At 55.2% G+C, this 27,699-nt stretch overlaps 1 protein-coding gene across 1 annotated transcript; it reads right to left on the bottom strand.

The window, feature by feature from the left end:
• Positions 1-237: 237 nt before the first annotated feature.
• LOC130041915 (myosin-6) lies at positions 238-26,457 on the bottom strand. Its single transcript, XM_056134201.1, has 38 exons — positions 26,354-26,457; positions 25,546-25,758; positions 24,169-24,312; positions 23,839-23,995; positions 23,713-23,740; positions 23,132-23,243; positions 22,655-22,747; positions 21,743-21,806; positions 21,414-21,512; positions 20,828-20,931; positions 20,595-20,733; positions 18,492-18,760; positions 18,131-18,301; positions 17,401-17,710; positions 16,082-16,155; positions 15,762-15,849; positions 15,560-15,677; positions 15,332-15,455; positions 14,945-15,081; positions 13,881-14,136; positions 13,477-13,719; positions 13,127-13,303; positions 12,699-12,844; positions 12,246-12,336; positions 10,773-11,162; positions 10,222-10,348; positions 10,008-10,126; positions 9,020-9,216; positions 8,329-8,512; positions 7,854-8,019; positions 7,612-7,736; positions 5,259-5,567; positions 4,504-4,707; positions 3,480-3,605; positions 3,013-3,288; positions 1,555-1,650; positions 622-756; positions 238-316 (listed from the first exon to the last, which is right to left on the bottom strand). Exons 2-38 carry the CDS (start codon positions 25,744-25,746, stop codon positions 293-295), a joined length of 5,823 nt encoding a protein of 1,940 aa, XP_055990176.1. The 5' UTR covers positions 25,747-25,758; positions 26,354-26,457; the 3' UTR covers positions 238-292.
• Positions 26,458-27,699: the final 1,242 nt, after the last annotated feature.

The following is a 27,699-nucleotide window of genomic DNA, read 5'->3' as shown; positions in this document are numbered from 1 at the left end:
ACGTGCACTTCCTGTCAGCCACCTCCCAGAGCCCCTGTTTTCTCTCTTTGAAACGTCTCTTTTCTCCTTTGTGAGGTTCATAAGCAAGAACGCATGGCTTTGCCTATTTGGGGAGGGGTGAGTTTCCCTCCCTTCACTGGGTTTCACCCACCATCTGCCCCCACAGCGCAGATCCAGGGCAGGGTTGGGGGCATCCCAGGGGGTTCCAGGTGGCAGGAAGGACCAGGACGCACAGAGTGAGGTGTCACATTTATTTGAGGCTGGCAACAGAGCGAGGTTCCGGCACACCCCATCACTCCTCGTCGTGCATCTTTTGCTGAAAAAAAGAAAAAACCCCACAGATTGTGAGGGGCAGCTGGGAGCGGGGAGGAAATGCTGGGCTTCAGAACTCAAGGATCTTTGGGGTCCCATTTAGAGGTCTAGGGCATGGGAACAAGCTCTGGAGATGTTCCAGTCTATAGGGGGCCGCTTTGAGCAGAAAAGTCTCTGGCTGGGTGCCATGGGATGAGGCTGAGAGTGAGGAGTGCAGAGCCAGAGGGGTGCTAATATGGGGAGGCCATGCGGGGGGGGGGGGGCTGGGGGACACAGCTGAGCCCCCCTGCGGTGGGGGAGGGGACCCACCTTGGCGCCGATGTCGCGGCTCTTGGCCCGCAGCTTGTTGACCTGGGACTCGGCGATGTCCGCCCGCTCCTCGGCCTCGTCCAGCTCGTGCTGCACTTTACGGAACTTGGACAGGTTGGTGTTGGCCTGCTCCTCCTGCGGGGGTCGGGATGGAGGGTGGGAAGGAAGGGAGGAGGGTGTCAGCCTCTGAGTCTGGGGGAACAGCTCCCTGTCCTTGAGTGAAAGGCTCAGCGCTCCATCTCACAGGCCCCCATCACCTGTGCTGGTGCTCTGCACATGCCCCATGGTCCCTGCTCACCCTTGTCCGGTACTCAGAGTCCTTCATGGCCACTGCCTGGCCCAGCCCTTTGGGAACTCTATGTGCAGCTGAGCTCCTGCTGTTGCTTCTTTGCCGGGGTTCCCTGCACAGGTGTGCTCACCAGCATCTTAGTCCAAGCTCCTCTGTCCACCCAGACGTCTCCCCCTGCCCTGAGCCTGCCTGGCCAGGGCCTTTCCTCAGCCATGTTCCACAGCTGCTTTCCATCTCTCAGCACTTTCTGGGGTCCAGGCCTTCCCGAGCAGCAGCCCTGCTTTTCCTGGGCTGACTGATGCATGCATTCCTCAGGGCCTACGTTTCTGAGTCAAAAAAGCATTGCTTCCTCAGCTCGGAGTCCGACACCGCTCTGAGCACACCCGAGGCCCATAACAGAGACTGGAGAGTTCAATGGGACTGCGGGGCTGGAGCAAGAGCCCCGTGGGCTGAATGCCGGATTTGCAGACGGGAGCTGGCACTCACTTCCAGCACCACATGCTCCCTCAGCACCCACTTCCACACTCAAAATGTGTTGGAAGTGGTCCTGATGTACCACCAGGTGAGTCCCCCAAAGCAAAATTAAACGAACTGCAAAGGCTTTGTCTCGGCGCCAGGCTGGGTGGAGAGAATGGTGAACTTACCGCCTCCTCAGCCTGCCGCTTGTACGCCTTGACCTTGAGCTGCAGCTTGTCCACCAGGTCCTGCAGACGCAGCAGGTTCTTCTTGTCCTCCTCGGTCTGGGGTAGAACGACAGGAGAAGCAATTTGGGGAGAGGAACAAGTGAGTCATCCTTCCCTCCCTTATCTTTCCACTCAGCCCCCAGCTTTTGCTGCCCCTTCCACCCACCTCTCAGGCGCCAGGTCAAAGAGGTAGTTAGTGTCTGACTACCTCCAGACACTAACACCAGTCTCTGATGTGATGTGTATGACAAAGTGGCCAGTCAAGGTTTTCCGTCTGGGATCTAACAACTGACCACAGACTGAAAGTGGAGAGCAGGGCATCAGGATCATACAGAATGATTCTGGCTGGTAAGGCAGAGACTGGGGCTGTTCTAGCGCCACTGATATTCATGGGTGAATAGTTCTACAGTGACCAAGACTTACGAGGAATGCAACATGAAAGGTGTTTTTTTTTTTTTTTTTATCACAGACCAGATTATCCCGCTCCATCATGACCCAGTATTCTAATACATTATTCTGGCCCAAATTGTAAGCACCAGGATCTCTGGCTCTAAACACCTCTTGATCATAAGTATCTCGACACCACTGTGCAAGCTAGAAGGCTATTTCTATCTAGGGCCACCATGAATTTCAAGAACCAGATCTTGATCTCTTTTTGGTGTCTCTCCTATCGAGGTGTCAAGTGGACAAATACCCCCATTTTCAGTCTTTCTTTCCTAGGCACACTGTGAAAATAACAGGTCAGAGCAAAAAGTTCTGAGCTATGCAGATAGAGGTCTGTGAACATTCTTGGGTCTTCTTTCACGAAGATTTATCTGTGGCTCAGGAAATAACACATAAGACCAGAGTCCACTTCCCCACCTCCATGTTTATCCTTAATGGGCAGCAATATGTCCCTGTTCTCAGGCAGGGAAAAGGTGGGAAGAGTTCTGACGCCTTCCTGGTGGCACTCCAGGTTAGCAGCAAATGAAATAAAATGGATCAATGCTGGCTATAAAAGCTTTCAGGGGCTAGAGAGATATAGTGCATAGGATGCTTGCCTGAGACTGGGATTGCTCCCTGGTACCTCGTATGATCCTCTGATCATCACCAGGAGTGATCTCAGAGCACAGTCAGCCGTAAGCCCTGAGCACTGCCAGGTGTGGCTGAAAACCCAACAAACAAAACAAAGTGCTACTGGGAACTAGAAGTCCATTCTCGCTATACTAGAAAAAAGAAACTGTGAAAAATATACAGAAAAAATACAAATCCAGCCAACTTGACTCTAGAAAAGGTAAAGAGAGCTGATCCAGGAGCAGGAGGCTGGCTGGCATTCCTGGCAGATGGTGCTGTCTGGGGTTCGCATGGGCTCAGGGACACGAGTGCCCCTTGCCCCATGGCCTCTGCTTGCCCAGCCTCCCAGCAGCTGCCCCAGCGCACCTGGTAGGTGAGCTCCTTGATGCGACGCTCACTCTTCCTCATGCCCTTCACCGACTCCACGTTGCGCTTCTGCTCGGCCTCCAGCTCGTTCTCCAGCTCCCGCACCCGGGCCTCCAGCTTCTGCAGCTGCTTCTTGCCGCCCTTGAGGGCGATCTGCTCGGCCTCGTCCAGCCGGTGCTGCAGGTCCTTGATGGTCTGCTCCATGTTCTTCTTCATGCGCTCCAGGTGCGCGCTGGTGTCCTGCTCCTTCTTCAGCTCCTCTGCCATCATGGCGGCCTGGCCACAGGAGACGGGAGTGAGGAACCCAGGCCTCTTCTGGCCCAGCATTTCCCCCTCCCCATCCCGGTGTTTGCTCCCCGAGGCCCTCGCACCCAGGCCACTGCAGAGTCAGCCCAGTGCCACCATAGTGGCCCCCAAGCCCTGTGCAGTGTCTTTAGGGGACACGAGAAGCCCTGGTGCCCACTCACATCTGTAATGGCCTTCTTGGCCTTCTCCTCAGCGTTCCTGCACTCCTGCACTGCCTCCTCCACTTCTGACTGCAGCTGGCTCACATCTGACTCCATCTTCTTCTTCTGGTTGATGAGGCTGGTGTTCTAGATAGGAATAAAGAATACGATTGCATGCACGCTTTGTTTCCTGGTGTTTCCTGATTGCATGCACCTTTACCTAGGGAGAATGAAAATAGTCATGAGAACATGCCTCTCTCTATAGTTCTAATTTTGTATCTACTTTCTCCCTTTCCACAAAAGGAGGCATGTTCTAGACATTAAACCAAAAATTATTCAGCGCTGAGAAAAAGCTTTCAAGCAGCAAAGACCTGCATTTCTATTCCTGAACTCAGGCACCATGTTTATGTAGGAGCATGAAAATACTCCAAGAAAAATGGGAACAATCTTTTCACCAGGACCATATCCAGGAAATAATTAGAAAGGATGGAGTGGGAAAAGGAAGAGAGAAGTCAATGGATGACATATTAGTAGGAATATATACACGTGGGAATATATATATATTCCAACTTAACATCTTGGAGCAGTGCATAAAAAATTTTAATGTAGAATATAACTGAAAACGTGTGTATAGAAGGATAGAAAACTAGGTTTCCTTTGAGAATATGGTTTTCAGGCCAGTGTCATTGTGTTCCCTTAAGCCTCTAAAGCTGAATCCTGCAGAGAAAATTGGCTGCTGCTTGATCCGTCAGGGATACAGATTAACAGCGCTTGTTCCACTGGCTCCTGGCTTTGTGACTGGTTGACACAACCAATTCATCATGGCACGCGTGACTTTTAGCCTCCTGATCAAGAGGTGGTTCTGGGGAGACCTCGACTAACAGATGGGAGTTGGCCTGGGAGATGAAACCATTTGCAATCCTGGATGGACAGGCTCACTTAGAGTCATCTGGCTCAGAACATCTGTAGATGTGTCTGTGTGTGTATGTGTGTGTGTGTGTGTGTGTGTGTGTGTGTGTGTGTGTGTGGACTTGGACCCCCTCACCTGCGAGTGCAGCAGCTGCACCCGCTCACTGGTCTCGATCAGCTCCTGCTCAGCCAGCTTCCGTGAGCGCTCCGTCTGCTCCACCACGGCCCGCAGCTCCTCCAGCTCAGCCTGCAGCAGGTTGTTACGACGCTCCACAATGGCACAGTTCTCCTTCAGGTCGTCGTTGGCGTGGACTGCATCGTCCAGTTGGACCTGGGTGTCCTGTTGGGGGTGGGAGGGGAGGTGGTATGCAGAATCCTAGACCTCATTCCATGAGGGTCTCCTATTGGCTGGATCCCATGTTTACAAACCCCTTGCTCCTGGCTTTGTGACTGGTCGACCTGACCAATCCATCATGGATTGGTTAATGTTAACATGGATTGGCCCATATTAACTGGAAGCAACATGGCCTGTTCCCTCATTGGTACGCCAGGTTTGGAGGCTGCTTGACCTGGTCAGTCCTCCTTCAGACCTCACGTCCAGGAGCTACATGGCTCCCACTTGCCCATATCTATTAATACAAGACCTTTTTTTTCTTTTTGGGTGACACCCGGCGATGCACAGGGGTTACTCTCAGCTCTGCACTCAAGAATTACTCCTGGTGGTGTGCAGGGGACCATATGGGATGCTGGGAATCGAACCGGGGTCATGCAAGGCAAACGCCCTACCGACTGTGCTATTGCTCCAGCCCCAGCAGGCTTTTTTTTTTCTGGCTGTCATCATTCCTGGCAGTAACTCCATTCACTCCTTTCTAAGGGTGCTTGTTCCCTTACCTTCAGATGGGCTTGGGCATTCTTGAGGTGCTTCTGGGCCTCTGAGGCTGTCCTGTTGGCTTGGCTGAGCTGGATCTCCATCTCGTTGAGGTCGCCCTCCATCTTCTTCTTAACCCGCAGGGCCTCGTTGCGGCTGCGTGTCTCTGCGTCCAGCGAGGTCTGCAGTGAGTCCACCATGCGCAGGTGGTTGCGCTTGGCCTGCTCCATCTCCTCGTCCTTCTCTGCCAGCTTCCGCTCAATCTCTGCCTTGATCTGGTTGAACTCCAGCTGGGCCCGCAGGATCTTGCCTTCCTCGTGCTCCAGGGAGGCCTGGAGGGGTGGGGGAGAGGGTGAGGGGTAGATGGTTAGGGCACAAGGTTCGGTGGAGTCGGAGAGGATGTGGGGTCATCAGCCAGGATTATGGGATGGAGAGAAAAAGCGGGGACAAGAACAGGAGCTAAGAGCTGCCTCCCAGGCCTCCTGGATGCTGAGGGAGGGGCAGGAGGATATCCTGGGCTTCCTTGCAGTCAGGGGAATGGTTTGGTAGTCTCAGTCATCAAGTCCATCCAGCACCAACATAAGAGCAAGCCTGCATACAGAGGGAAGGACTTTTCTTTCTTTCTTTCTAAAAAAATTTTATTGAATCACCGTGAGATAGTTACAAGCTTTCATGTTTGGGTTACAATCACACAATGACCAAACATCCATCCCTCCACCAGTGCACATTCCCCAACACCAATATCCCCGGAATACCCCCCCTTTCCCACCCTCCCCCTGCCTCCATGGCAGACAATATTCCCCATAATCTCTCTCTACTTTTGGGCATTATGGTTAGCAATGCAGACACTGAGAAGTCATCATGTTTGGTCCATTATCTGCTTTCGGCACACATCTCCCATCCCGACCGATTCTTCCAGCCATCATTTTCTTAGTGATCCCTTCTCTGTTCCAGCTGTCTTCTCCCCTTCCTTCATGAGGCAGGCTTCCAGCTATCCTCCTGGCCCTTGTGTCTACTGTCCTTGGGTGTCAGCCTCATGTTATGTTATTCTATACTCCACAAATGAGTGCAGTCAGGAAGGACTTTTCTAACCCAACTATGAACCTTCATATTCATTTCTGGTCTCTCACTTTAAGATGGAGGTTTTTATGAGAGAGAGAGAGAGAAGAGAGAGAGAGAGAGAGAGAGAGAGAGAGAGAGAGAGAGAAGCCCCAAGCCCAGGGCTATGTTAGGTTCTTAAAAATAAACAGTAGGGGGCTGGAGAGATAGCACAGTGAGTAGAGCTTTACATGTGGCCAACCCTAGTTCAATCCCAGGCATTCCATATGGTCCCCTAAGTGCAGAGTTAGGAGTAACCTGAGCATTGTTGGGTATAGACTTCCCCAAATAGACAAAACTATGAACAGAAGGGCCAGGAAGATCAATCAAAGGGCTAGTGCATGTGTGATGAATGTGGAGACCCAGATTTGATGTCCAGAACTGATGGTCCCGATTACTCCAGGCAGCCACCCCCAGCACTGTACCCAAAGTGGGCTCTCCCATCAAAAGTAATAATTAAAAAAAAAGAAATAAAAATGAGCAGTAAAAATGAAATAGCTTGGAACTGAAGCAATAGTATAGTGGGTAAGGCTCTTATGTTTCATGTGGCTGATGTAGGTTTTATCCCTGACACTCCATCTGGTCCCCTGAGCCCACCAGGAGTGATCCTTGAGCTGGGAGTAAGCCCTGAGCATAGCTGGATGTGGGCCCCCCAAACTAAACAAAAGGAATACCATATATATTTGTATATCTGTATATACATAATATGCTTAAGAGTGTTACCTCATTTAATATTCAAAATGGTAGCACTATAACACTGTCCTCCCCTTGTTCATTGATTTGCTAGAGTGGGCACCAGTAATGTCTCCATTGTGAGACTTGTTGTCACTGTTTTTGGCATATCGAACACGTCATGGGGAGCTTGCCAGGCTTTGCCGTGCGGGTGGGATACTCTCGGTAGATTGCCGGGCTCTCCCATAGGGGCAGAGGAATCGAACCCAGATCGGCCGCGTGCAAGGCAAATACCCTACCCACTGTGCGATTGCTCCAGCCCATTCAAGGACCTGATGCCAGGTCCATGGAATCCTGGGGCCCAGGCCCCCAGGCCCCCAGACACTGCCTGAAGCGTTGCCAGGACATCCGGTTTCAACCTCACAACCCTCCTATAGCTTCCTCTGTGTAGAGTATGGCTTTGATCATGGAGGGTGTGTGGTCATGGGACTGTGGGAGGAAGGAGTTTTTTGTTTTGGGGTCAGGGTCACTGGCAGGTTAGACAGAGATGGTGGGGGTCAGAGAACAGGGAAAGGGCCAAAAGGGTGCAGGCAGAGCCAGCCTCACCTCAGCCTCTTCCAGCGCCGACTGCAGTTCCATCTTCTCCACCTCCAGCTGCTTGCGGACCTTCTCCAGCTCATGCACATTCTTGCCGCCCTCCCCTAGCTGCTCCGTCAGGTCAGAGATCTCCTCTGCGGGCCACAGGGACAGAAGCTCACAGCTCTGCCCAGCGTTCTCGGGCCCCAGCCACCCCGCCCCCCCCCCGCGCCCCTCCAGCGCCCCCCACCCTGCTTGCGGGCCCCGCGCACCCTGCAGGTTCTTGTTCTCCCGCTTGAAGGTCTCCAGGTGCTCCAGCGACTCCTCGTAGGCGTTCTTGAGCTTGAAGAGCTCGGTGCTGAGCGAGCGAGCCTCCTTCTGCGAGGACTCGAGCTCCGACTGCGACTCCTCATACTTCTGCTTCCACTCGGCCAGGATCTGGGGGGACACCCAGGTTCAGGTGCTGCCAGCAGGCAGGTGGCTCTGGCCTGCCCCTACTTCTCAGGACCTGCCATGGGGTGTGGCCTGTGGTGTCCCCGCCCATGCTGCTCTGACCACGCCCCACCATGACCACGCCCACCATCTGACCACACCCACACTGCCCTCTGGCCACACCCATTGTAACCAAGCCCTCGCCCTGACCAAGGCCACAATCTGGCCACGCCCACATCACCTCCCGGCCACGCCCCGTTATGACCATGCCCACACCTCTAACCACGCCCACACCCTGAAACGCCCCCAGCCCACCTTATCAAAGTTCCTCTGCTTCTTATCCAGGGCAGCAGCGGCTGCGTTGGAGCGCTCCACGTCCACCATGAGGTCCTCGATCTCGTTCTGTAGCCGGTGCTTGGTCTTCTCCAGCGAGGAGCACTTGGCGTTGACCGCCTCCACAGCCTCCTCCGCATCCTGCAGCCTCTGGGCCAGCTTCTTCCTGCCCGAGGAGGTTGGGGTGTGTGTGTGTGTGTGTGTGTGTGTGTGTGTGTGTGTGTGTGTGTGTGTGTCTGACTCTACCTAGGACACTATGGGACCTTGGGACCGCCCTGTCCCCTGTACCTGCCCCCTCCCCACAGCTCCTCCTCAGCAGGTGCCCACACCGAGGCTCCTCCCTACATGCAGTGGCACCTGGAGGTGTCCTCTCCCCACCCAAGCTGATCGCTGGCAGCTCCTCTGACCAACAAGCTTTTTGCTCGTCTTATACGTGAGCGTCAGGTATAACCCGGGCCAAAAGCTCGCCCGTCACAGGAAGTGAATCAGGGCCAGGCGGAGTCCACACAGGGCGAGTGCGGGATGCAGGTAAGTTTTTCTGGTGCCCACCATGTTGATGCCACATGTCTTCCAGCCTGTCAGTCTCCCTCCTGAGACCCTGTGCTGTACCCACCCCCAGGCCTCACATGCTTCCCTCTCCCCTTGACAGGATGTATTCCTGTGGTGGACTCACTTGGCCTCCTCCAGCTCCTCCGTTCTCTGGATGGCATCTGTCTCATACTTGGTCCTCCACTGGGCCACCTCAGAGTTGGCCTTGGACAGGACGCGCTGCAGCTCGGCCTTGGCCTCTGTCTCCTCCTCGTACTGCTCCCGCAGGAGGTCACAGTCGTGGCGGGCTGACTGTACTGCGTGTGCCAGGGCATTCTTGGCCTGTTGAGGGTCAGGAAGGGCAGGCTCAGACCCCAGGAAGCTGGGAGTAGGACTCTGTTCTCTAGCTCTTTATTGGATCTATTTTTTTTTCTTTTTGGGTCACACCGGGCGATGCACAGGGGTTACTCTTGGCTCATGCTCTCAGGCATTACTCCTAGTAGTGCTCAGGGGACCATATGGGATGCTGGGAATCGAACCCGGGTCAGCCGCGTGCAAGGCAAATACCCTACCTGCTGTATTATTGCTCCAGCCCCATTTATTGGATCTCTTGACTTCAGCCAAGTCCCAGCCTCAAACTTGGGGTGGTAGTGTGTGGAACCCCAACCTCCCAGTTTCCCACCACCTCCTCCTAGACAGAAGAGATGAGGTCTTCCAGGACTCAGGGGGCACTTGCAGATGTGTGGAAGATCCTCTTGCAGTTGGTTTGTTCAGGGGGCCAGGCCAGGAGGAGATAAGGGGTAGCTCTGTACTCAGTAATCATTTCTGGCAGGGATCGTATGAAACATATTTTGTTTGCTTTTTGGGCCACACTCAGCAGTGCTCAAGGCTTACTCTTGGCTCCTCACTCGGGAATCACTCCTGACAGTGCTCAGGGGACCATATGGGATGCCGGAGATTGAACCCGGGTCCGTCGCATGCAAGGCAGGTGCCTTACCTGTTCTCCTCCCCCACCCCAATCTTGTCAGTTTTTCCATGGCAGGTGCCTCTTTCTGAGCTCAGGGCTCTGTGTCTAACCATGAGGCTCTTGGCCCCCCAGTCCAGGCCACTGTCCCCAGCCTGAGGGGCCTTACCTTGCCCTCCTCCTCCAGCTGCCTCTTGAGGTCCTCCATTTGCTGGGTGTAGGAGAGCTTGCCTCGGGTCAGCTGTGAGATCAACGCCTCCTTCTCCTCCAGCTGCCGGGACAGCTCACCTGGGGGTGGATGGGAATGAGGGTGCAGGGGGTCACGAAAGGGGTGTGCATTAGGTCCTCGCCCAGGGCGGGTGTTGGGCTGAGGGGGCCCCCACCATTCTCTGTCTGTAGCTTGGCTCGTTGGGTGGTGAAGTCGTTGAGGGAGCGCTGGGCCTCCTCCAGTTTCACGCGGTACTCGTTCGCCTGGTCCTCCAGCGTCCGCGACATCTTCTCTAGGTTTGCCTTTGGTTGGCGTGGGAAGTGGAAAGGGTGAATGTGGGGGTGACCAGGGAAAGGAAGGAAGGACCCATGTAGGGAGTGTGCAGATAAAGAGGGGGTATGTGTGGGGGTGTGAGTGCTGGAGGAGTGTAATGTTACAGGGGTAGAGAGGAAGGTTGGATCTGGGTGAAACGCAGGGCTGGAGCACATGCTCTGTATGTGGGAGATCTGACTTTGGGCTCTGGCACTGCAGGGTCCCGGAAGCAATGAATGGGCTGGGAGTGCTCCCTCCTAAGCTAAAGAAGGGAGGGAGAGTGAGGCGGCCAAGCGGGTAGAGGGGGGCATTGATGGAGAGGGAAAGAGAAAAGAAAGACAGGAGAGTGGGAGCAAGGTGCACCTCAAGACTGTGATGGAGAAGCGGGGAGGGCGTGGGGGTGGCGCCACGAACCTTGGCCTTGATGATCTGCTCCATGTTGGAGGTGACGTCGTCCAGCTCCAGCTTGAACTCGCTCTTCTCCTTCTCCAGCTTCTGCTTGACACGCTGCAGGTTGTCGATCTGCTCGCCCAGCTCGGCCACGCTGTCGGCGTGCTTCTTGCGCAGGGCGGCGGCCGTGGCCTCGTGCTGCAGCGTGGCCTCCTCCAGGTCGCGCCTCATCTTCTGGAACTCGGCCTCGCGCTTCTTGTTCATCTCGATCTGCGCGGACGTGGCGCCGCCGGCCTCCTCCAGCCGCTCGCTGATCTCCTCCAGCTCGCGGGACAGGTCAGAGCGCAGCTTCTCCACCTTGGCCCTGGCTGTGCGCTCGGCCTCCAGCTCCTCCTCCAGCTCCTCGATGCGTGCCTGGGTGGGGACCCCATGGGGTCAGATCTGCAGCCGCACAACCGGCCTCGGGGTCCCTCCCCCACACTCGGGACCATCTGGGGTGAGCTTCCGGGTCCTATAAAACCCTCTTCTCAACCAGGAAAGAATCTGCACCCCTGGGGACAACTGGGCCCTGTCTGGAGACCTTTTCCTGGTCAGGACATAGGAAGGAAAGATTACTACTAGCATTTAGATGGTGTTGCTATGGGGCTGGAGAGATAGTACAGTGGGTGAGGTGCTTGCTCTGCACGTGGCCAGTTGGATTCGATTCTCTGCATCCCATATGGTCCCGCAAGCATCACCAGAGGTAATTCCTGAGTGCTAAGCCAGGAGTAACCTCTGAGCATCATTGAGTATACCTGTCCCCCCCGCAAAAAAAAAAATGGTGCTGCTATCTAAGATGCACAGAACATAAATAGGAATGTGGTTGAACCGAAGCTTTAAGGCACTTGAACTACATCTCAGAGCCAGGCCAAGCAGCTGCAGCCCTGAACCCTGACAAACAGTGCTCAGAGAGATCTTGTTAGATTCTAAATCTCAGTGTCGGGGCTGGAGCGATGGTACAGCCTTTGCCTTGCACGCAACTGACCTGAGTTCTAATCCTCGGCATCTCCTATGGTTCCCCAAGTGCTGCCAGGAGTAATTCCTGAGTGCAGAGCCAGGAGTAACCCCTGAGCATCACTGGGTGTAACTCAAAAAGCAAAAATAAATAAATAAATAAATCTCAGCGTCCCCAGAATCACTAGACTATCCTCTGTTGCCCATAAGGCAGGAAAGTGGGTATTTGGTATTTGTTTCTTCTCTCTCTTCTCTTTTGGTTTTGGGCCATATCTGGCTGTACTCAGGGCTAACTGCTGTCTCTCTGCTCAGAGATCACTCCCAGTAGGGCTAGCGGGACTTTAAATGATACTGAGGAGCGAGGTAGTGGCTCGTGGCTCCCATCTGCCTGGTGAGGTCTGGGCCCATGGTGTCTTTGGACTAGAGTTCTAGTTTGTTCTAGAATCAGATGCAACCTCCCTCAGCCTGCCGTGTTTCCCTTGACTGTGGTGGACAGAACGTCACCTGATTCTCTTTCAGTTTCTTCTGCAGCTGGAGGGCTAGTGCCTGCTCATCCTCAATCTTGCTGTTCTGCTGATTAATGTCGAACTCTTTCCTGAAGGAGAAGCGGGGAGGGGAGCAGGCTTTTCTCCCTGGCCCATTCTGTGGTTCCCCCACCCATCCACGGGAGGATGAAGGTTAGAGGGTTGTGGCTGACCCTTCCCAAGGGTGCCCCACAGCTGGTGGGGGGTCATCCTGATCCTCCCTTCTGGATCCTGCAGACACCTAATTCTTTTATTTTTTTCTTTTTGGGTCACACCCAGTAATGCTCAGGGGTTACTCTTGGCTCTGCACTCAGGAATTACTCCTGGTGGTGCTCAGGGGACCATATTGGATGCTGGGAATCAAACCCGGGTTGGCCACGTGCAAGGCAAACCCTCTACCCTCTGTACTATCACTCCAGTCTCAGACACCTACTTCTTGAGCTTCTCTTCCAGCTGCTGCTTGTCATTCTCCAGGTCCATGATGCTCTCCTGGGTCAGCTTCAGATCGCCCTCCAGCTTCCGCTTGGCTCGCTCCAGGTCCATGCGCACTTTTTTCTCCTGTTCCAGGGAGCCCTCCAGCTGGGGGCACAGGGCAAGGGTCAGTGCAGGAAACATGAACGAGGTCACAGGGCATGCCCTCCCACTCTTGGGAACTCAGACGTTGCAGGGACTGGAAGTCAACCCCAAGGCTCAGCCCCTGGCCCTGGGAGGCTCTGCAGGAAGCTGAGAGGCCCGTGGTGGTGGTGGCGGTGGTGGGGTCTCTGAAGCTCCTTCTAGGACTCAGGAAGCCCTGGGTGGGGTGGTGGGTGTGGCTGAGAGGGACTGACAGGAGAGAGGAAGTGCCTGGAGCTGACCACTCACATCGTCCACCTGCTGCTCCAGCTTGACCTTGGATTTGGTCAGTGTGTTGACTTTGTCCTCCTCAGCCTGGAGGTCATCCAGGGCCTGCTGGTGGGCCTCTTGCAGCGCTTTCTTCTCTTTGGTCAGTTTGGCGATGATCTCGTCCAGCCCGGCCATCTCTTCGGTCAAGTTCTTAACCTGTGGTCCAAGCACCACCCCCTTTAGGGTCAGAGGGCACCAGCCTGGGGACCCTGGGGGGCCTCTGAGGCACAGACTATGCTGGAATCGGATTCTAGAGCAGCCTGGCCAGGGTAAGGTCTGTGTGGTCAGGGGACCCTGGAGCCCAGGGCGGGGTGCTGGGGGCGCCTCACCTTGTTCTCTGTCGCGTGCTTCTCCTTCTCCACCTTGGCCAGAGTCAGCTCCAGGTCATCGATGTCCTTCTTGAGCTCCGAACATTCATCTTCCAGCTTGCGCTTCTTGGCAGTGAGCTCGGCGTTCATCTCCTCCTCATCCTCCATCCTCTCTGTCATCTCCTTCACCTTGGCCTCCAGCTGGATCTTGCTCTTGATCAGCTGGTCACAGCGCTCCTCTGCATCGTTGAGATTATCTTGTTCCTGGGAGAGGACAGAGGAGAGAGCTGGTAATTTAAGAGACATGGCCTTTAGAGAAAGAGTGGAAGCTTGGAGACTCTCAGTGCCTGAAGATGAGATCATCAACCCCCCAAGGGTTGGAAGGAGGGTGGGGGCCAGGTGAAGAGCAATCCCAGGAGCCTCACCGCCTGCACTTGGAGCTGGAGGTCGTTCTTCTCCTGGAGCAGGGACACCATCTTCTCCTCCAGCTCCTTCCGCCGAGCCTCGGACTTCTCCAGCGTCTCCTTGACTCGCCCGAACTCCTCCTTCATGTTGGCCATCTCCTTCTCTGTCTCGGCACTCTTCAGCAGTGGCTTGATCTTGAAGTATAGTTTCATCCAGGGCCAGTTCTTGACCCCCATAAAGGCCCGGATGTTCCACTGGATGACCAGCAGGGCATCCCTGGCAGGAGACACGGACAGGGAAAACAGTCAAGAAGCATGTCTCGACCACGGGACTAAGCCACTGTCCCCAGCCCCTCTGCAAATACACTTATGACATTCAAACACATTGTACCATAGAGTTCCCTCTTTTTACTGCTCAGTAATTTTGGAATGTCTAAACCTCCAGTCCTTTTGGGGCTTGGAATTTGGGCTATTTACAGATAGGTGCTGTTTCAACCAAGGTGGCGATGAAGATTCTTTTTCTTTTTCTCTTTTTTGGGGGGGTCACACTCGGCGATGCACAGGGGTTACTCCTGGCGCTGCACTCAGGAATTACTCCTGGCGGTGCTCAGGGGACAATATGGGAAACTGGGAATTGAACCCGGGTTGGCCATGAGCAGGACAAATGCCCTACCCCCTGTGCTATTGCTCCAGTCCCTGAAGATTATTTTTCATCTCACGTTGAAATGAGGCTTCTCTGGGGCAGTGTCTCCCAAGTAGGATTGAAAGACAGCATTTGCTCCCCCTTAACTTGAAGCCAAGAATTGCTTTCTGCATGTCTCTAAGCCCTGGGTCAGACACCTTTGATTTCATCAGTCTGGTGTATTGAAAGGGATTTCATTTGATTCCCAATATGCATTTTCCCATTCAGAACATATATATATATATATATATATATATATATATATATATATATGATTCAAAAGGTACATGCTCAGGCTAGCTGATGAGTGGAGGGTCCAGGGTATGGGACTCAGTGTCTCGGACCTACACTGGGCACATGCCTGCCTGCCATCTCTGGGGTCTTCTCTTCCTTTCCTTCTCACCTGCGCTCCAAGATCTTCTTGAACTCGATGCGCATGAGCTGGCCCCGGGCCTGGGCCTGGATGCGGGTGATGATGCGGCCCAGCCTCTCATCCCGCATCTCCTCCAGCAGCCCCAGCAGCCCCGCCTTGAAGAACACCTGTGGGCAAGAAGGAGATGGAGGGGGCGGAGACTCAGAGAAGGGGAGCCAGTGCTGAGACAGCAGGTAGGAGACCATGGAGGAACTCCTGGGACCCAAAACCAGCAAATTCAATTCCTGAGAGTAAACCATGGAAAACCAGGCTGAATGGAACCCGGGGTTCCAGCTTTGGGCTTGATTCCAAGCTCTGCACTCTCAACTCCTGGTGACTCTATCTAGTGGCACCTTCACCCCTGTGCTCAGGACTGACCTTGGTGTGGCCAAACTTGTACTGGTTGTGGTCAATGTCCAGTGAGCCCAGCAGCTTCTCAGCCCCTTTCTTGCTGTCGATGAACTGACCCTCGGGGATGGCGGCAGGGTTCAGGATGCGATACCTGCAGTGTCCAGGAGTCCCTCAGCGTCTGTGACTCTGCCCTCCCAGCCCTGCCCCAGACCCCTGCCCTGACTCATCCCTGCCCTGGGGCTGGCCCTGACCCACCTCTGGCGGAAGTCCCCGTAGAGGATGCGATTGGGGAAGCCCTTCCTGCAGATGCGGATTCCCTCCAGCACGCCGTTGCAGCGGAGCTGGTGCATGACCAGGGGGTTGTCCATCACCCCTGCATGCGGGAGCAGGGAGGGTCAGACTCAGGACACATGGATGCCAAAGACTCTCCCCAGACCAGTCCCTTCTGTAGGCTCACCTGGAGCCTTCCGCTCGTTGGGGATGAGGCAGCGTACAAAGTGAGGGTGGGTGGTCTTCAGGTTGGCCATAAGCTTGTTGAGATTCTCCTGAGGGTTGGTGAGAGTGAGGACCGTTAACGAAGTCACGTGCCAAGCATCTCAGCGAGTCACTCACTAGAACCCTCAGACACAGGGTGAGGTGTGATGGTGGGAACTCAGACTTGTCTACACAAAAGGAATGGGAACCTTCCCTTCCCAAATTCAGAGCATCAGGTTGAGGTGATGCAGCTAAGGGCTGGGTGGGGCTCCCCACCGAGTCTCAGGCAGCCTGGGCTCTTACCCGGTGGAGCGCTGACACTGTTTGAAAGGAGGATCCCTTTTTCTTGCCTCCTTTGCCTTTCCCGCCGCTGTCTCCTAAACACGAGAGAAGAACAAGTCATAAGGAGAGGCAGGAGCCCTGGGCAGGGCCAGGCTCTGCGGCTCATCCTGTGACATTGGCTCCTTATTCTCCAAGTGCTGGTGTTTTCATGAGGAGGACAGGAAACTTGCTCTGAAGATAGAAGGATAGGTAAAGATCAAGCAAAGCTACAAGAGCCAAAATCTGGAAACACCTCAAGCATCCAAGAGCAGATGCCTGGACAAAGAAACCGGTAAAGATACCCAATGGAGTACTACTTGGGAATAAAGAAAGATGAAGTCATGTGATTCAGTGGATGGAACTGCAGGGAATCATGCTGAGTGAAGCTGGCTAGAGGGAGAGAGACAAATACAGAATGATCTCCCATATGTGAAATATAAAGGATCGTAGTAAGGGATTAACAAACGGTCAATGTCAGCAGAACCAGAGAGCTGAGCTTACCACAGTGGGGAGTTACATTGTAGTGGGGGACACTGAGACCATGGTGAGGGGGGTGGATACTCTGGCAGGGGGTGTGGGGTTGGAATACTGGAAGCATGAAACTGTATTATAAATAGTATTGTAAACCATGGTGTCGCAAATGAAATTAAAAACAAACAAAAAGATCAAGCATATGAGGGACACATTGGGGGCGCATCAAGGCAGGCACTGGGGTGATATGGGGTCTCTTCTCCTGCTCCTCAAGGCCCCCCTTCTTTCTTACACCTTCTCAGTTCCTGCTTTAATTCCACTTCACCTGCATTTTTCTTTTTCTTTCTTTCTTTCTTTTTTTTTTTTGCTTTTTGGGTCACACCTGGCGATGCACAGGGGTTACTCCTGGCTCTGCACTCAAGAGTTACTCCTGGCAGTGCTCAAGGGACCATATGGGATGCTGGGTCAGCCATGTGCAAGGCAAACACCCTAACCGCTGTACTATCGCTCCATCCCCTTCACCTGCATTTTGATCCACAACTCCCCCTTGCTTCTCTGACACAGATGCTTATTTGTTCCTCTCTATACTGAGGGAGTCTCTGCGGCCTTGTTGAGTCTCCTGCATGCTGGGCCCAGCACCCCTGTGAAGGCCCTTCCAGAGCCCACAGTCTTGAAAGGACACAGACTCACACAGCAACACCTACAACATAGAGTGGAGCTTATGCCCCATCCCTGGACTCACTCTCCAGAGTTCTGAGCTTGGAATAGCTCCCTGACCCCGCTGGCCCCCACGCCTCCTGCAGAGCTCTGGCCACCTGAGAGGAACTTACCTGCATCCGCAGAGGCGTAGGAGGAAAAGAGTGTGGCCATGAGCTTGAGGGAGGACTTCTGGTACAGGCCCACCACTGTCTCGTTCAGCGGGTCTTTGTTCTTTTCCAGCCAGCCCAGGATGTTGTAGTCCACGGTGCCCGCGTAATGCACCAGCGAAAAGTGGGCCTCCTGCTTGCCCTTGACATTACGGGGCTTCTGGAAGTTGTTGGACTTGCCCAGGTGGTTGTCGTACAACTTGGCCTTGAAGGTCATGTCGGAGGCCTTGGGGAACATGCACTCCTCCTCCAGGATGGACATGATGCCCATGGGCTGGGTGCAGAGGGTGTCAGTGAGCATCTTCCCACAGTGGGGGGTGGGGGAGATATTCTAGAGGGCATCAGTGAGCATGTTTTCTGTGGGAGGGGGCATTCCTTTGAGGTGTGGATGGGCTCCCCTTTGCCTGGAAAGGCACCGGCCATTAAAGACTATGCTCAGTGGCTTCCCCATACACCCCTCCAGCCTCAGGTCCCTCAGATTCTCATTCTGATCTTCCTGCGCAGCTGCCACCTTGGCTGATTGGCTCTGGGGCCACCCAGAAGTCTGTCCATACTCTGGGCCCGGGGACCCCACTCCTCCCAGCACAGGGCTCTGCAGACTGGGACTTGGGGTCTCTCTGTCATCACACTGACCCCCCCATAGGGCCACCCCTCTTCCTGTGTGGTTGGAGCAGGCAGGCAGCAGGGGCAGCACCTTCTCGATGAGGTCGATGCAGGCCTGCAGGTCCATGCCGAAGTCGATGAACTCCCACTCGATGCCCTCCTTCTTGTACTCCTCCTGCTCCAGCACGAACATGTGGTGGTTGAAGAACTGCTGCAGCTTCTCGTTGGTGAAGTTGATGCACAGCTGCTCGAAGCTGTTGAACTGGGGGCAGAGGGCACGGTCAGGGGGCAAGGGACGTGGGCGGGGGAGTGGGGTCAGACAGGAAAGAAGAACTTCCCCCGAAGGGAAGCGAGGGGGCTCCCCTCTGTCTACCTCCCTCCATCTCTGCACTCCCGTGTCTGGCCTGTTCCGCCCCCCAGCGAGTTCACATTCTTCCCCTCCTGAGCCTCACATCGAAGATCTCGAAGCCGGCGATGTCCAGGACCCCGATGAAGTACTGGCGTGGTTGCTTGGTCTCCAGGCTGGCGTTGATGCGCATTACCATCCAGTTGAACATCTTCTCGTACACGGACTTGGCCAGGGCGCCGATGGAGTAGTACACCTGCTGCACGCTCTGCCCCTTGGTGACGTACTCGTTGCCCACCTTCACCCGGGGATGGCACAGCCCCTTGAGCAGGTCCGCCGAGTTCAGTCCCATGAGGTAGGCAGATTTGTCAGCATCTGGCGGAAAGGAAGACCAGTCAGCCCCTCCCTGCCCTGGGCCAGCACTCCTGGAACTTCAAGCCCAAGCCGCCCTCAGGGATGGGGTGTGGAAGGGGTGGAAGCCACAGGGCTCATGGGGGTCCCGTGATGAGTGTGTGCTGAACGAAGCTGCGTCCAAGATCCCTTCCGCTACACACCGTTTCCTCATCTTGCCTCCTCTTCGTGTCTGCTGGGGGTCTCTTGGCCATATCCTTCATGATCCTTCCGCTATACTTAACCCTGTCTCCTACCCATCTCGGTCATCCGGGTCTGATAGGATGTGTGTCCTCTGTCGCCTACCTCTCTTCCTCACCAGGGCACAGACACCCATCCTCGTGCCTGTGCTGACCTGCTGGGCAGGACAGACCCCACCCTTCAAACCTCGAGCTCTCCAATAGTCCGTCTGCAACTTGCCACCCAACATGGGCTCTCTCTCTCTCTCTCTCTCTCTCTCTCTCTCTTTCTTTTTAAAAGATTTTAATTTAATTTTTATAAAATAGTTCACAATATCTGACTACATTTAATATTTTAACACCAGTCCCACCACCATCACACCTTCCCACCACTGTATTTCAGATGTTCTAACCCCTGCTCCAAAGCAGAACTGAAATCATTTATTTTGTATTGTTTGTTTTGAATAAACCACTGAAAATGATTCAAAAAAAGTTTCCTTAGAGGAAAGTGTGTGAAGATTGTTGTATTTCACCCAGGGGCCATTAAGCCCTTCTATAACATATCAGTAACATGTTGTTGAAGGTTGAGCCTTGTGTGCATATATATATATATATATATATCTGTAAAAATATATTTCCCTCTAAGATTGGTTGAACATGGGCTCTCTCTTTAGAGGGGATTTTGTTGCCGTAAGCTCAAGAGTTGAGTGATCATTGGCTACTGCCTTTATGCGGCCCAGGTTTGGCATGGGGTGGGAGTCCTTGAAGGAATGTGCTAGGCGTAGGTCTGGCATTTGATGCCTTCATATCCCCTCCACTGGGTTCCCAAGGTACAGGAAGGACTGTTGCTCCATTTCACAGTATCCTAGGTCGAGTCCTAAACCCCCTACTCTGCTTCCTCCCAAAGAGAACACACAGCAGAGAGCCTGGGGGGGTTTCTTCAAAATCTGGGAAACCCTCGCTGCATTCATGATGGGGTACACAGTGCTTGATAAGTGATAACCAGGAGGGGAGAAAAAAAACGACAAAAACCCTTCTCCCCTCTGCTTGTTTGAGAAGTTGATGAAATCTCGGGGTGACTTTGTCTGCCTTCCTTGCCCATGTCCCTGTACCCTCCCTCAGCCCCGGTCCTCCACCCCACATGTCCCAGGCATTCTCAGAGTCAGACAGAGAGAGCCTGGAGGCAAAGACAGGCAGAGGGGGACGGGGAGTCTGCCTCTGTGCAAGGCGCTGCCCTCTGGCCCCTGCTTCTCACGCTTCTGCCTTTCTCCCTCTCTGTGTTAGTAACCCTGCTGCCAAGCTAGTGCATTCCGAACCATGGAAACACGAGGCCGGAGTGATAGTACAGAAGGTAGAGCGTTTGCTTTGCACATGGCCGACCTGAGCCTGATTCCCAGCATCCCAAATGGAATATACTGAGCACCGCCAGTATATTCCTCAGTGCAATGCAGAGCCAGGAATAATCCCTGAGCATTGCTGGGTGTGACCCCAAAACAAAAAAAAAAACAAACAAAAAAGAGTCATGGAAATGCACCACTTTTGGTGGCATCCCAGGACCCCCTGGCCTCCAGGGAGCCCCTGTTCCCCCCACCCCACCCCAGCATCTCCAGCCTCTGCATATCTCCCTCGACCCTGCCCACCTTCCGTGCCGTCAGGCTCAGCCTGCTCCTCCCGCTGCTTCTGCTTGAACTTCATATTTCCGTAGTGCATGATGGCACCTGTCAGCTTGTAGACGCCCACCTTCTCCTCAGGGGTGAAGCCCAGCACATCGAAGGCGCTCTGGGATAAAGCAGAGGGATTGGAGCAGGAGGTCCGGGAGCCCTAGGGCTTCCTCTCAAGCCCCACCCCTGCCCTCCACTGAGCCCTCACTCACATCTGTGGCCAGGAGCTCCTCGGAGTCATCGATGGAGGCCACGGTCACCTCTCCCTGAGACACGAAGGCATAGTCGTAGGGGTTGTTGGTGATGAGCAGCATATCTGTGCAGGCAGGGAAGGGTGCAGGACACAGGGTGGGGAGAGGAGAGGCACATGGAGGGCGAGGGGCCGGGGAGAAGCGGGGAGAGCAGGCAGAGAGGAGGAGAGTCAGCACAGATCAAGGCGGAGCATCCAAAAGAAATGAAGAAACGGAGGGGAGAGGGCAGGAAGAAAAAACGGGAGTCTTGGGGAAAAGGGAACAGGGAGGAGAGGGGGTGATCCCTGGGGAAGGAGAACCCACAAGGCAGAGAAGAGAAATAAGGTGGAGAAGGATTAGAAAGGAAGCAAGAGGTGCCCCAGGAGGGGGCACCAGTGGGGAAGGAAGAGAGCCCGGGGGGGGGGGGGGGGGGGGGGGGGGGGGGGGGGGATGGGGATTTGAGGAGCAGAGGTGGGTAGGGGAGTGGGGAGAGGAGAGAGCCAGACCCCAGGAGGCTGCTGCCTCCCATATGGGCTTGGGGAGGGCAGTGGGGGCCCTGCCAGCTCACCCAGCAGCTCCGGCTTCTTGTTGGACAGGATCTGGTAGAAGATGTGGTAATTCCTCTCAGCTTTCAGCTGGAAGATCACCCGGGACTTCTCCAGGAGATCTGAAAGGTGGAGAGGGGAGGAAGGGGGTCAAGGAGGCACAGCAGAAGGGGGCGTGTAGGGCGGAGGGGGGAGGCTCTTGCAGCCGGTGGAAGGGGCTCACCAAAAGGGGCAGTTGAGGAAGGAAGGATGCTAAAGTCAAGAGGTGTGTGGATGGCAAAGAAAGGAAGAGGGAGGGGTGGGGGTAGGGTCCCCTGCTGGAAAGAAGGCAAAGGGGAGGGTGGGCACTCACAAGTCTCAATGTCCGCGGATGCCAACTTTCCAGTGGCTCCGAAGTGGATCCTGATGAATTTCCCCTGTGAGCCAAGAGATAAAGAATGAGGGAACGGACCAGAGGGCACAGAATGCAGCCCTCCACACAGATCTCCACACAGCCCAGAAGCCTCCAGAGAGTTCTGGAAATGGAAGTGACTCTTTGGTTTCCCTCTTCAGTATCAGTGAGATGGGAAAAGGTGCCCCCTGCTTGCAGGAGGAGAAAGCAGGGCACAGGAAAGAGTCTGGGTAGAAGGAACATGGTGGACGACTGCCTGGAGCCCTCTGAGGGGACCTCCTGTCTCGACCACTTTCTCCTTATCAGGAATGTGACTCAGAGCCCTGGGAAGGGAAAGCGGGGTGCCTGGACACATCTCTGCTCTCCTCCTGTTTCCACTCTTCAGAAGACTGCTAAAGAAAACTCTAGCATGACTGAAGTCTGCAATGTTCCTTGACTATGGAATTAATAACCAGTGACTCTCATTCTCTTTTCCTGAGTTCCCAGAATTTGGGGCCAGGGTGAGTTGGGGGCTTGAGGTGAGTGAGTGAGTGAGTGAGTGAGTGAGTGAGTGAGTGCATGTGGAGGAGTCTTCGTGATAGTGCTGCTATAGGGCATTTGCCTTGCATGTAGCCAACCCAGGTTCGATCCCAGACACCCCATATAGTTTCCCAAGCACTTCCAGAAGTGGTCCCTGAACACAGAGCCAGGAGTTAGCACTGAGCACCACCGAGTATGACCCACAAATAGAGAGACAGACAGACAGACAGACAGACAGACAGTCAGACAGACACAGAGAGAACTTAATTATCTCCCAAAGCCAAATTTAGCACAGTCAACTGGAGTTGGGAACCCGCTGATGAGACCGCCCCCGGTCACGGACACGCAACTCACAAAGCGGGATGAGTTGTCATTCCGCACGGTCTTGGCGTTGCCGAAGGCCTCCAGGGCGGGGTTGGCCTGGATGATCTGGTCCTCCAGGGTGCCCTGGGGAGGGAGCAGAACCCAGGCTTCACCTTCAGTCCACCTCCAGGAGATGCAGGAGAGGGATGGGGCCACCTTGGTCCTGGGGGCGCTGGACGGGCCTGTAGCCCAAGTGGTCATACCCAGACCTCTGGGCTGTCTCTTTATTTTTGTTTGTTTGGGGGCCACACCTGGAAGTGCTCAGGGGTTACTCCTAACTCTGTTCTCAGGAACCACTCCTCACATGCTTAGGGGACCGTATGGAAAGCTGGGGATGGAACTTGGGTCATCTGCCTGCGAGGCAAGAGCCCTCCCCGCTGTGCTTTGGCTTAGTGGTGCTGTACCCAGGGCCCCTCCAGGAGGGTGTGAGGTGACAGGCAGCTGTTCCCAGACCCTGTTGCTGTGTACCTTGTTTGCATTGGCAGTGTCCTTCTTGCCACGGTCGCCTATGGCTGCAATGCTGGCAAAGTACTGGATGACACGTTTCGTGTTCACAGTCTTCCCTGCGCCGGATTCTCCGCTGGAGGTAGTGGGGAGCTTTCAGGATCCGGGTCGCTAAAGCTCACCACCAAGCCCTCCTCCCTCGAGTCCCGACTGAGACAAACCACCGCCTTGGGTAGAGCCCAGCTCTCTGCAGATCTGTCCCGTCAAGGCTCACCCCAGAATCCTTTTTATTTTTTCAGGGGAGGGGTGTTGGCCACAGCTGGAGGTGTTCAGACTACTCTTGCTCAGGTTCTGTGCTCAGGGGCTACTCCTTGCAGTGCTCAGGGGCCATATGGGGTGTTGGAGAATCAAATCTGGGTCAGCTGCATGCAAGGAAAGCACCAGAACCCCCGCACTATCTCTCCCGCTCTGCTGGTATTCTTCCCATGAGAGCTCAGCACCCCCACTCCTGACAGTCACAGCTGGAAACCTTTTGTCCCCAGGACCCCGCTGAAATAAGGCAGGGTCTCCCCAAGCCCCTCTGGGAGTGAACAGGGCTCACTCACGTGATGAGGACAGACTGGTTCTCCCGATCTAGGAGAGAAGAGGAAAGGCAGAAGGATCAGGCCTGAAGGCCCAGGCTCATAGTGGGGGTGGCAGGGTGGAGGGAAGGGCACAGGGCCTGGCCTCACCTGTCAGCATGTACTGATAGGCGTTGTCTGAGATGGAGAAGATGTGGGGCGGGGCTTCCGTCCTCTTCTTGCCTCGGTAGGCGGCCACCACCTCTGCATTGTACACGGGCAGCCACTTGTAGGGGTTGACCGTGACACAGAAGAGGCCCGAGTAGGTCTGGGGTGGGGAGCAGGAAAGGAAGAGGGAGAAAGGAGGGTGACCTCAGGGTCAGAGAGCACCCGGCAGAGGGAGGAGGGCAGGGGCATCTCTGGGGGCAGTGGCCACACACAGAGCCTCCTGGACACTGCTGGACATCAAGTAGGTTGGGGCTGTGCATGGGGCGCACTCACGTAGATCATCCAGGAGGCGTAGCGTTCCTTGAGGTTGAAGAGCACAGCGGGCTCATGCAGGAAGGTCAGCATGGCCATGTCCTCGATCTTGTCGAACTTGGGCGGGTTCTGCTGCAGCACCTGGTCCTCCTTCACGGTCACCGTCTGGGGTGGGAGTGTGTGGGGGTAGCAGCGTGGAGATGACCAGGCTCCTGCTGGCCTCAGCTACCCATGGGCCTTCTCCCAGATCACAGGCCCTGACCTGCCTTTCTCTCCTCGCTCCTCTCTCACCAAGACTGGGGCCCTGGGGGGGGGGGTCCCAGGACTGACCACCCATGGCTTCTCCCAGCATGGAGACTCTTTAGGGTGTCTGTGCCTGTGACCGTTACTAGCCAGTTGTTTTTTTTTTTTTTTTTTTTTTTTTACTTTTTGGGTTACACCCAGTGATGCACAGGGATTACTCCTGGCTCATGCACTCAGGAATCACACCTGGCGGTGCTCAGGGGACCATATGGGATGCTGGGGATTGAACCTAGGTCGGCTGCGTGCAAGGCAAACGTCCTACTCTCTGTGCTACTGTTCCAACCCCTACTACCAGCCAGATCTTGCTTTAAGTGTCAAATGCAAACTCAGAGGGGCTGGCCACGTTCCTGTCTGTTCTCATCTCTGACTCTGACTCCTGGGCAGTGCCTGAGGCTGTTGGTGCTCAGAGCAAGCCTCCACCTCAAGCCTGCTGGAGAAGCATCTCATCCATGGTCCTTGACAACTAAGTGTGGCTTGATGGCACTGACCATGCCCTGATCAGAGTCCCAGGGCCAGTCAGCCAGCACACACATATGTGTATAAAATCCACAGGGAGCCGTGGATCGAGTCACCAGACAATGGCTTTTCACAACTGGTGGCAAGCCGCAGGACCAGGGATGAGAGTGCCCATGGGCTTGACCCTCATCCCCGTGGGAGGCCAGTGACAAGGAAAGTGTGAGCCCCTGGCTTTGAGCCACGGTGAGTCCGTGGCTGGCCTGAGGGACCCAGGTTAGGGACTTCTGAGAGCCCCTCACCAGCTCGAGAACTGGCGCGTTTGGTTTCCATCCAGGTCCAGGTAAGGGGGCGCTGGGAGAATGGGGGAGGGGATAGAGGCACAGAGAGGCGGGCACGAGAGAGCTTCGTGTGCTCCTGCCTGTGACCCTGGGCCCCCCTTATCTGAGAACAAGGCTGGCTGAGTCCCCTGGGGGGGTGTGAGCAGAGAAAGTCACAGTGGGCACTTAGAGACCAGCATATCCTGCACCCTCACCGGTGTTGGCTCTTCCCCAGTCTTCCGTAGCTCCTGCAGCGAGTGGCACCACCCACGTACCTTCCCCCGAAAATGCCCTCCTATGCCGAGCCCGGTGTCCCGTGTACCTTGCCGTTCTCCGTCTCGGCAGTAACCATGCCACCTTCCCGGGACTTGATCTTGGCCTTGACAAACTCCTCTTTGTCATCGGGCAGGAAGCACTCAGTCCGGATGTCGAAGGGCCGGGTCTGGGCCTCCAGCCGCTCCTGCTCGGACTTGCGGAGGTACTGGGCCGCCTCCCCAAACTCGGCCATCTGCCCGTCGGACATTCTGCCGCTCTTCTGGGCGGAGATGGAAGGGCTTGGGTGTCAGTGGTGGTGGCATTGCCCCCGGTCCTGCCTCCCCCACCATTCCACTCCCGCCCCTTCTCTCACTGCAGTCTGAGAAGCACCAGACTCTGCTGCTCAGCACCAGAGGCCAGAAGCCAGGGGCTTGTCTGGTCCTGATGGGGAGGGAAGAGGGGTCTTCATGGGGCGGGGCGGTCTGGACTTGGCTAAGGTGTGTGAGGGTGGGATAGTTCCTGATCAGCTCAGAGAAAGAGAGAGAGACAGAGACAGCGACAGAGACAGAGAGACAGAGAGACAAAGAGAGACAGAGAGAAAAAGAGAGAGAGAGATGGAGACACAGAGAGAGAGAGAGTAGGTCCTGGTCCAGTCACCTGGCTCCCAGAGACGCTTGCTCTTCTCTCTACAGAGAAAACTTGGTTGGGTGGTGGTTGGAAAATGTGAAATAATGGTGGTGGGAAGGTGTAATGGTGGTGGGATTGGTGTTGGAATATTGAATAATAAATTATGGTGAACAACTCTATAAAAATAAAATAGAATACACACTAAACCAAAAAAAGAAAGAAAGAAAGAAAACTGAGCTGGTTCTCACCTGGTTCCTTCCTCACAGAGAATCCTGAAGCGTCTGCACAGTGGCGGGATGCTGGCAGAGAGAAGAAACCAGGAGAAAGAGGTCCAGAGCCTGGCAAAGGGAAGACAGCCTGCAACCGCCCCCCCCCCCCCGCCCCCAGGGAGCAGGACAGACAGGAACAGGGCCAGGGAGAGACAAGAGATGAGGGAATGACAAGCCTGGGGTGGGCAGAGCAAGATCAGAGTCCACAGCGGGATGGAAGGGCAGAGGCAGGGGAGAATGGAGACCGTGTGGGAGACGCAGAGGGCGGAGGTGACATGCGGGGACAGAGGAGAGAAGTGGCTCTGGTTCCCCCTCAGACTCAGGGACTCGGGGGACTACAGAGAAGTTCCTGCCAGGCCCCTACGGCCCATCCGACTGTACACCCTGTCTCTGGGTTCTGTGCTGGTCACCCCCTCTTACCTGGTCCTGAGGAGCGTCTGCATGTGCGCGGGAGTCCCAGTCCCTTATATGTCACTGCCGCTTCCCCCGCCCGCCCGGGGTGTCCTTCCTCCCACCTCTCTGCCAGCTCCTCCCCCCTGATCCCTTGGCTCCGAGGTGACAGGAGGACAGCAGGGCCTCCAGATTTGCCCATGAAAGGTCCGCGCCCCAGTGCCTCTGGCTCCAGGGCCTTTTTTTAGTCCTTGGGCACATTCCTGCCCCCAAAGGACTGATGGGCAGATAGTAGGGAGACAGGACCTTTGCGAACCCGCTCCCCTGCCCCGGCCTGCCAGCAAGGCCCTCACCTTGGTTATTTTTAACCTGGAGGGTGGCTGGCACCTGCTGGGATGAGGGTCACCTTCTCCCACAGGCCAAATGATCCCCCAGCCCACAGCACCCCTCTCTTCTACTCTAGTTTGTCCTCACACTGGGCTGGGGATGGGAGCTGGAGCCCGGAGGCCCCAGGAGGGAATCTGTCCAGCGTGACTCAGCTGCCCTTCCCCGGGAAAGGGCCTGGGTGCCTCCCTGCATGGGCACCCGCTCTCCTTCTGCTCCCCTTGCTCCTGACAGATGCCCTCCCAGAACCTGGACTCTGTGCTGGTCTGGGGAGCCCCCTGAGGTTCCAGCCGTAATGCTCCCAGTCAGCCTCACTGTGAGGAAGGGGGTCCCCAACAATGCCCTGATTTCCCCCCAGACTCACTGCCCAGGACCCTCACCCACCCAGGCCATGCTTGGAGGCGTGTGCGTAGATTTGCCACGCATATGCGCCACACACATACTTGTCACGCTTATGTGTCACAGGCCGACACACCATACAGACATGCCACACGCAGATATGCCACACGTACGTGCCACATGCAGACACGCCACATGTCCGTGCACACCCC

Source organism: Sorex fumeus, unplaced genomic scaffold, assembly GCF_029834395.1.
Source record: "Sorex fumeus unplaced genomic scaffold, SorFum_2.1 ptg000098l, whole genome shotgun sequence".
In the NCBI taxonomy this organism is placed as follows: domain Eukaryota; kingdom Metazoa; phylum Chordata; class Mammalia; order Eulipotyphla; family Soricidae; genus Sorex; species Sorex fumeus.
The sequence above is the reverse complement of the archived record's forward strand: the minus strand, read 5'-3'. Positions and strand labels throughout refer to the sequence as shown.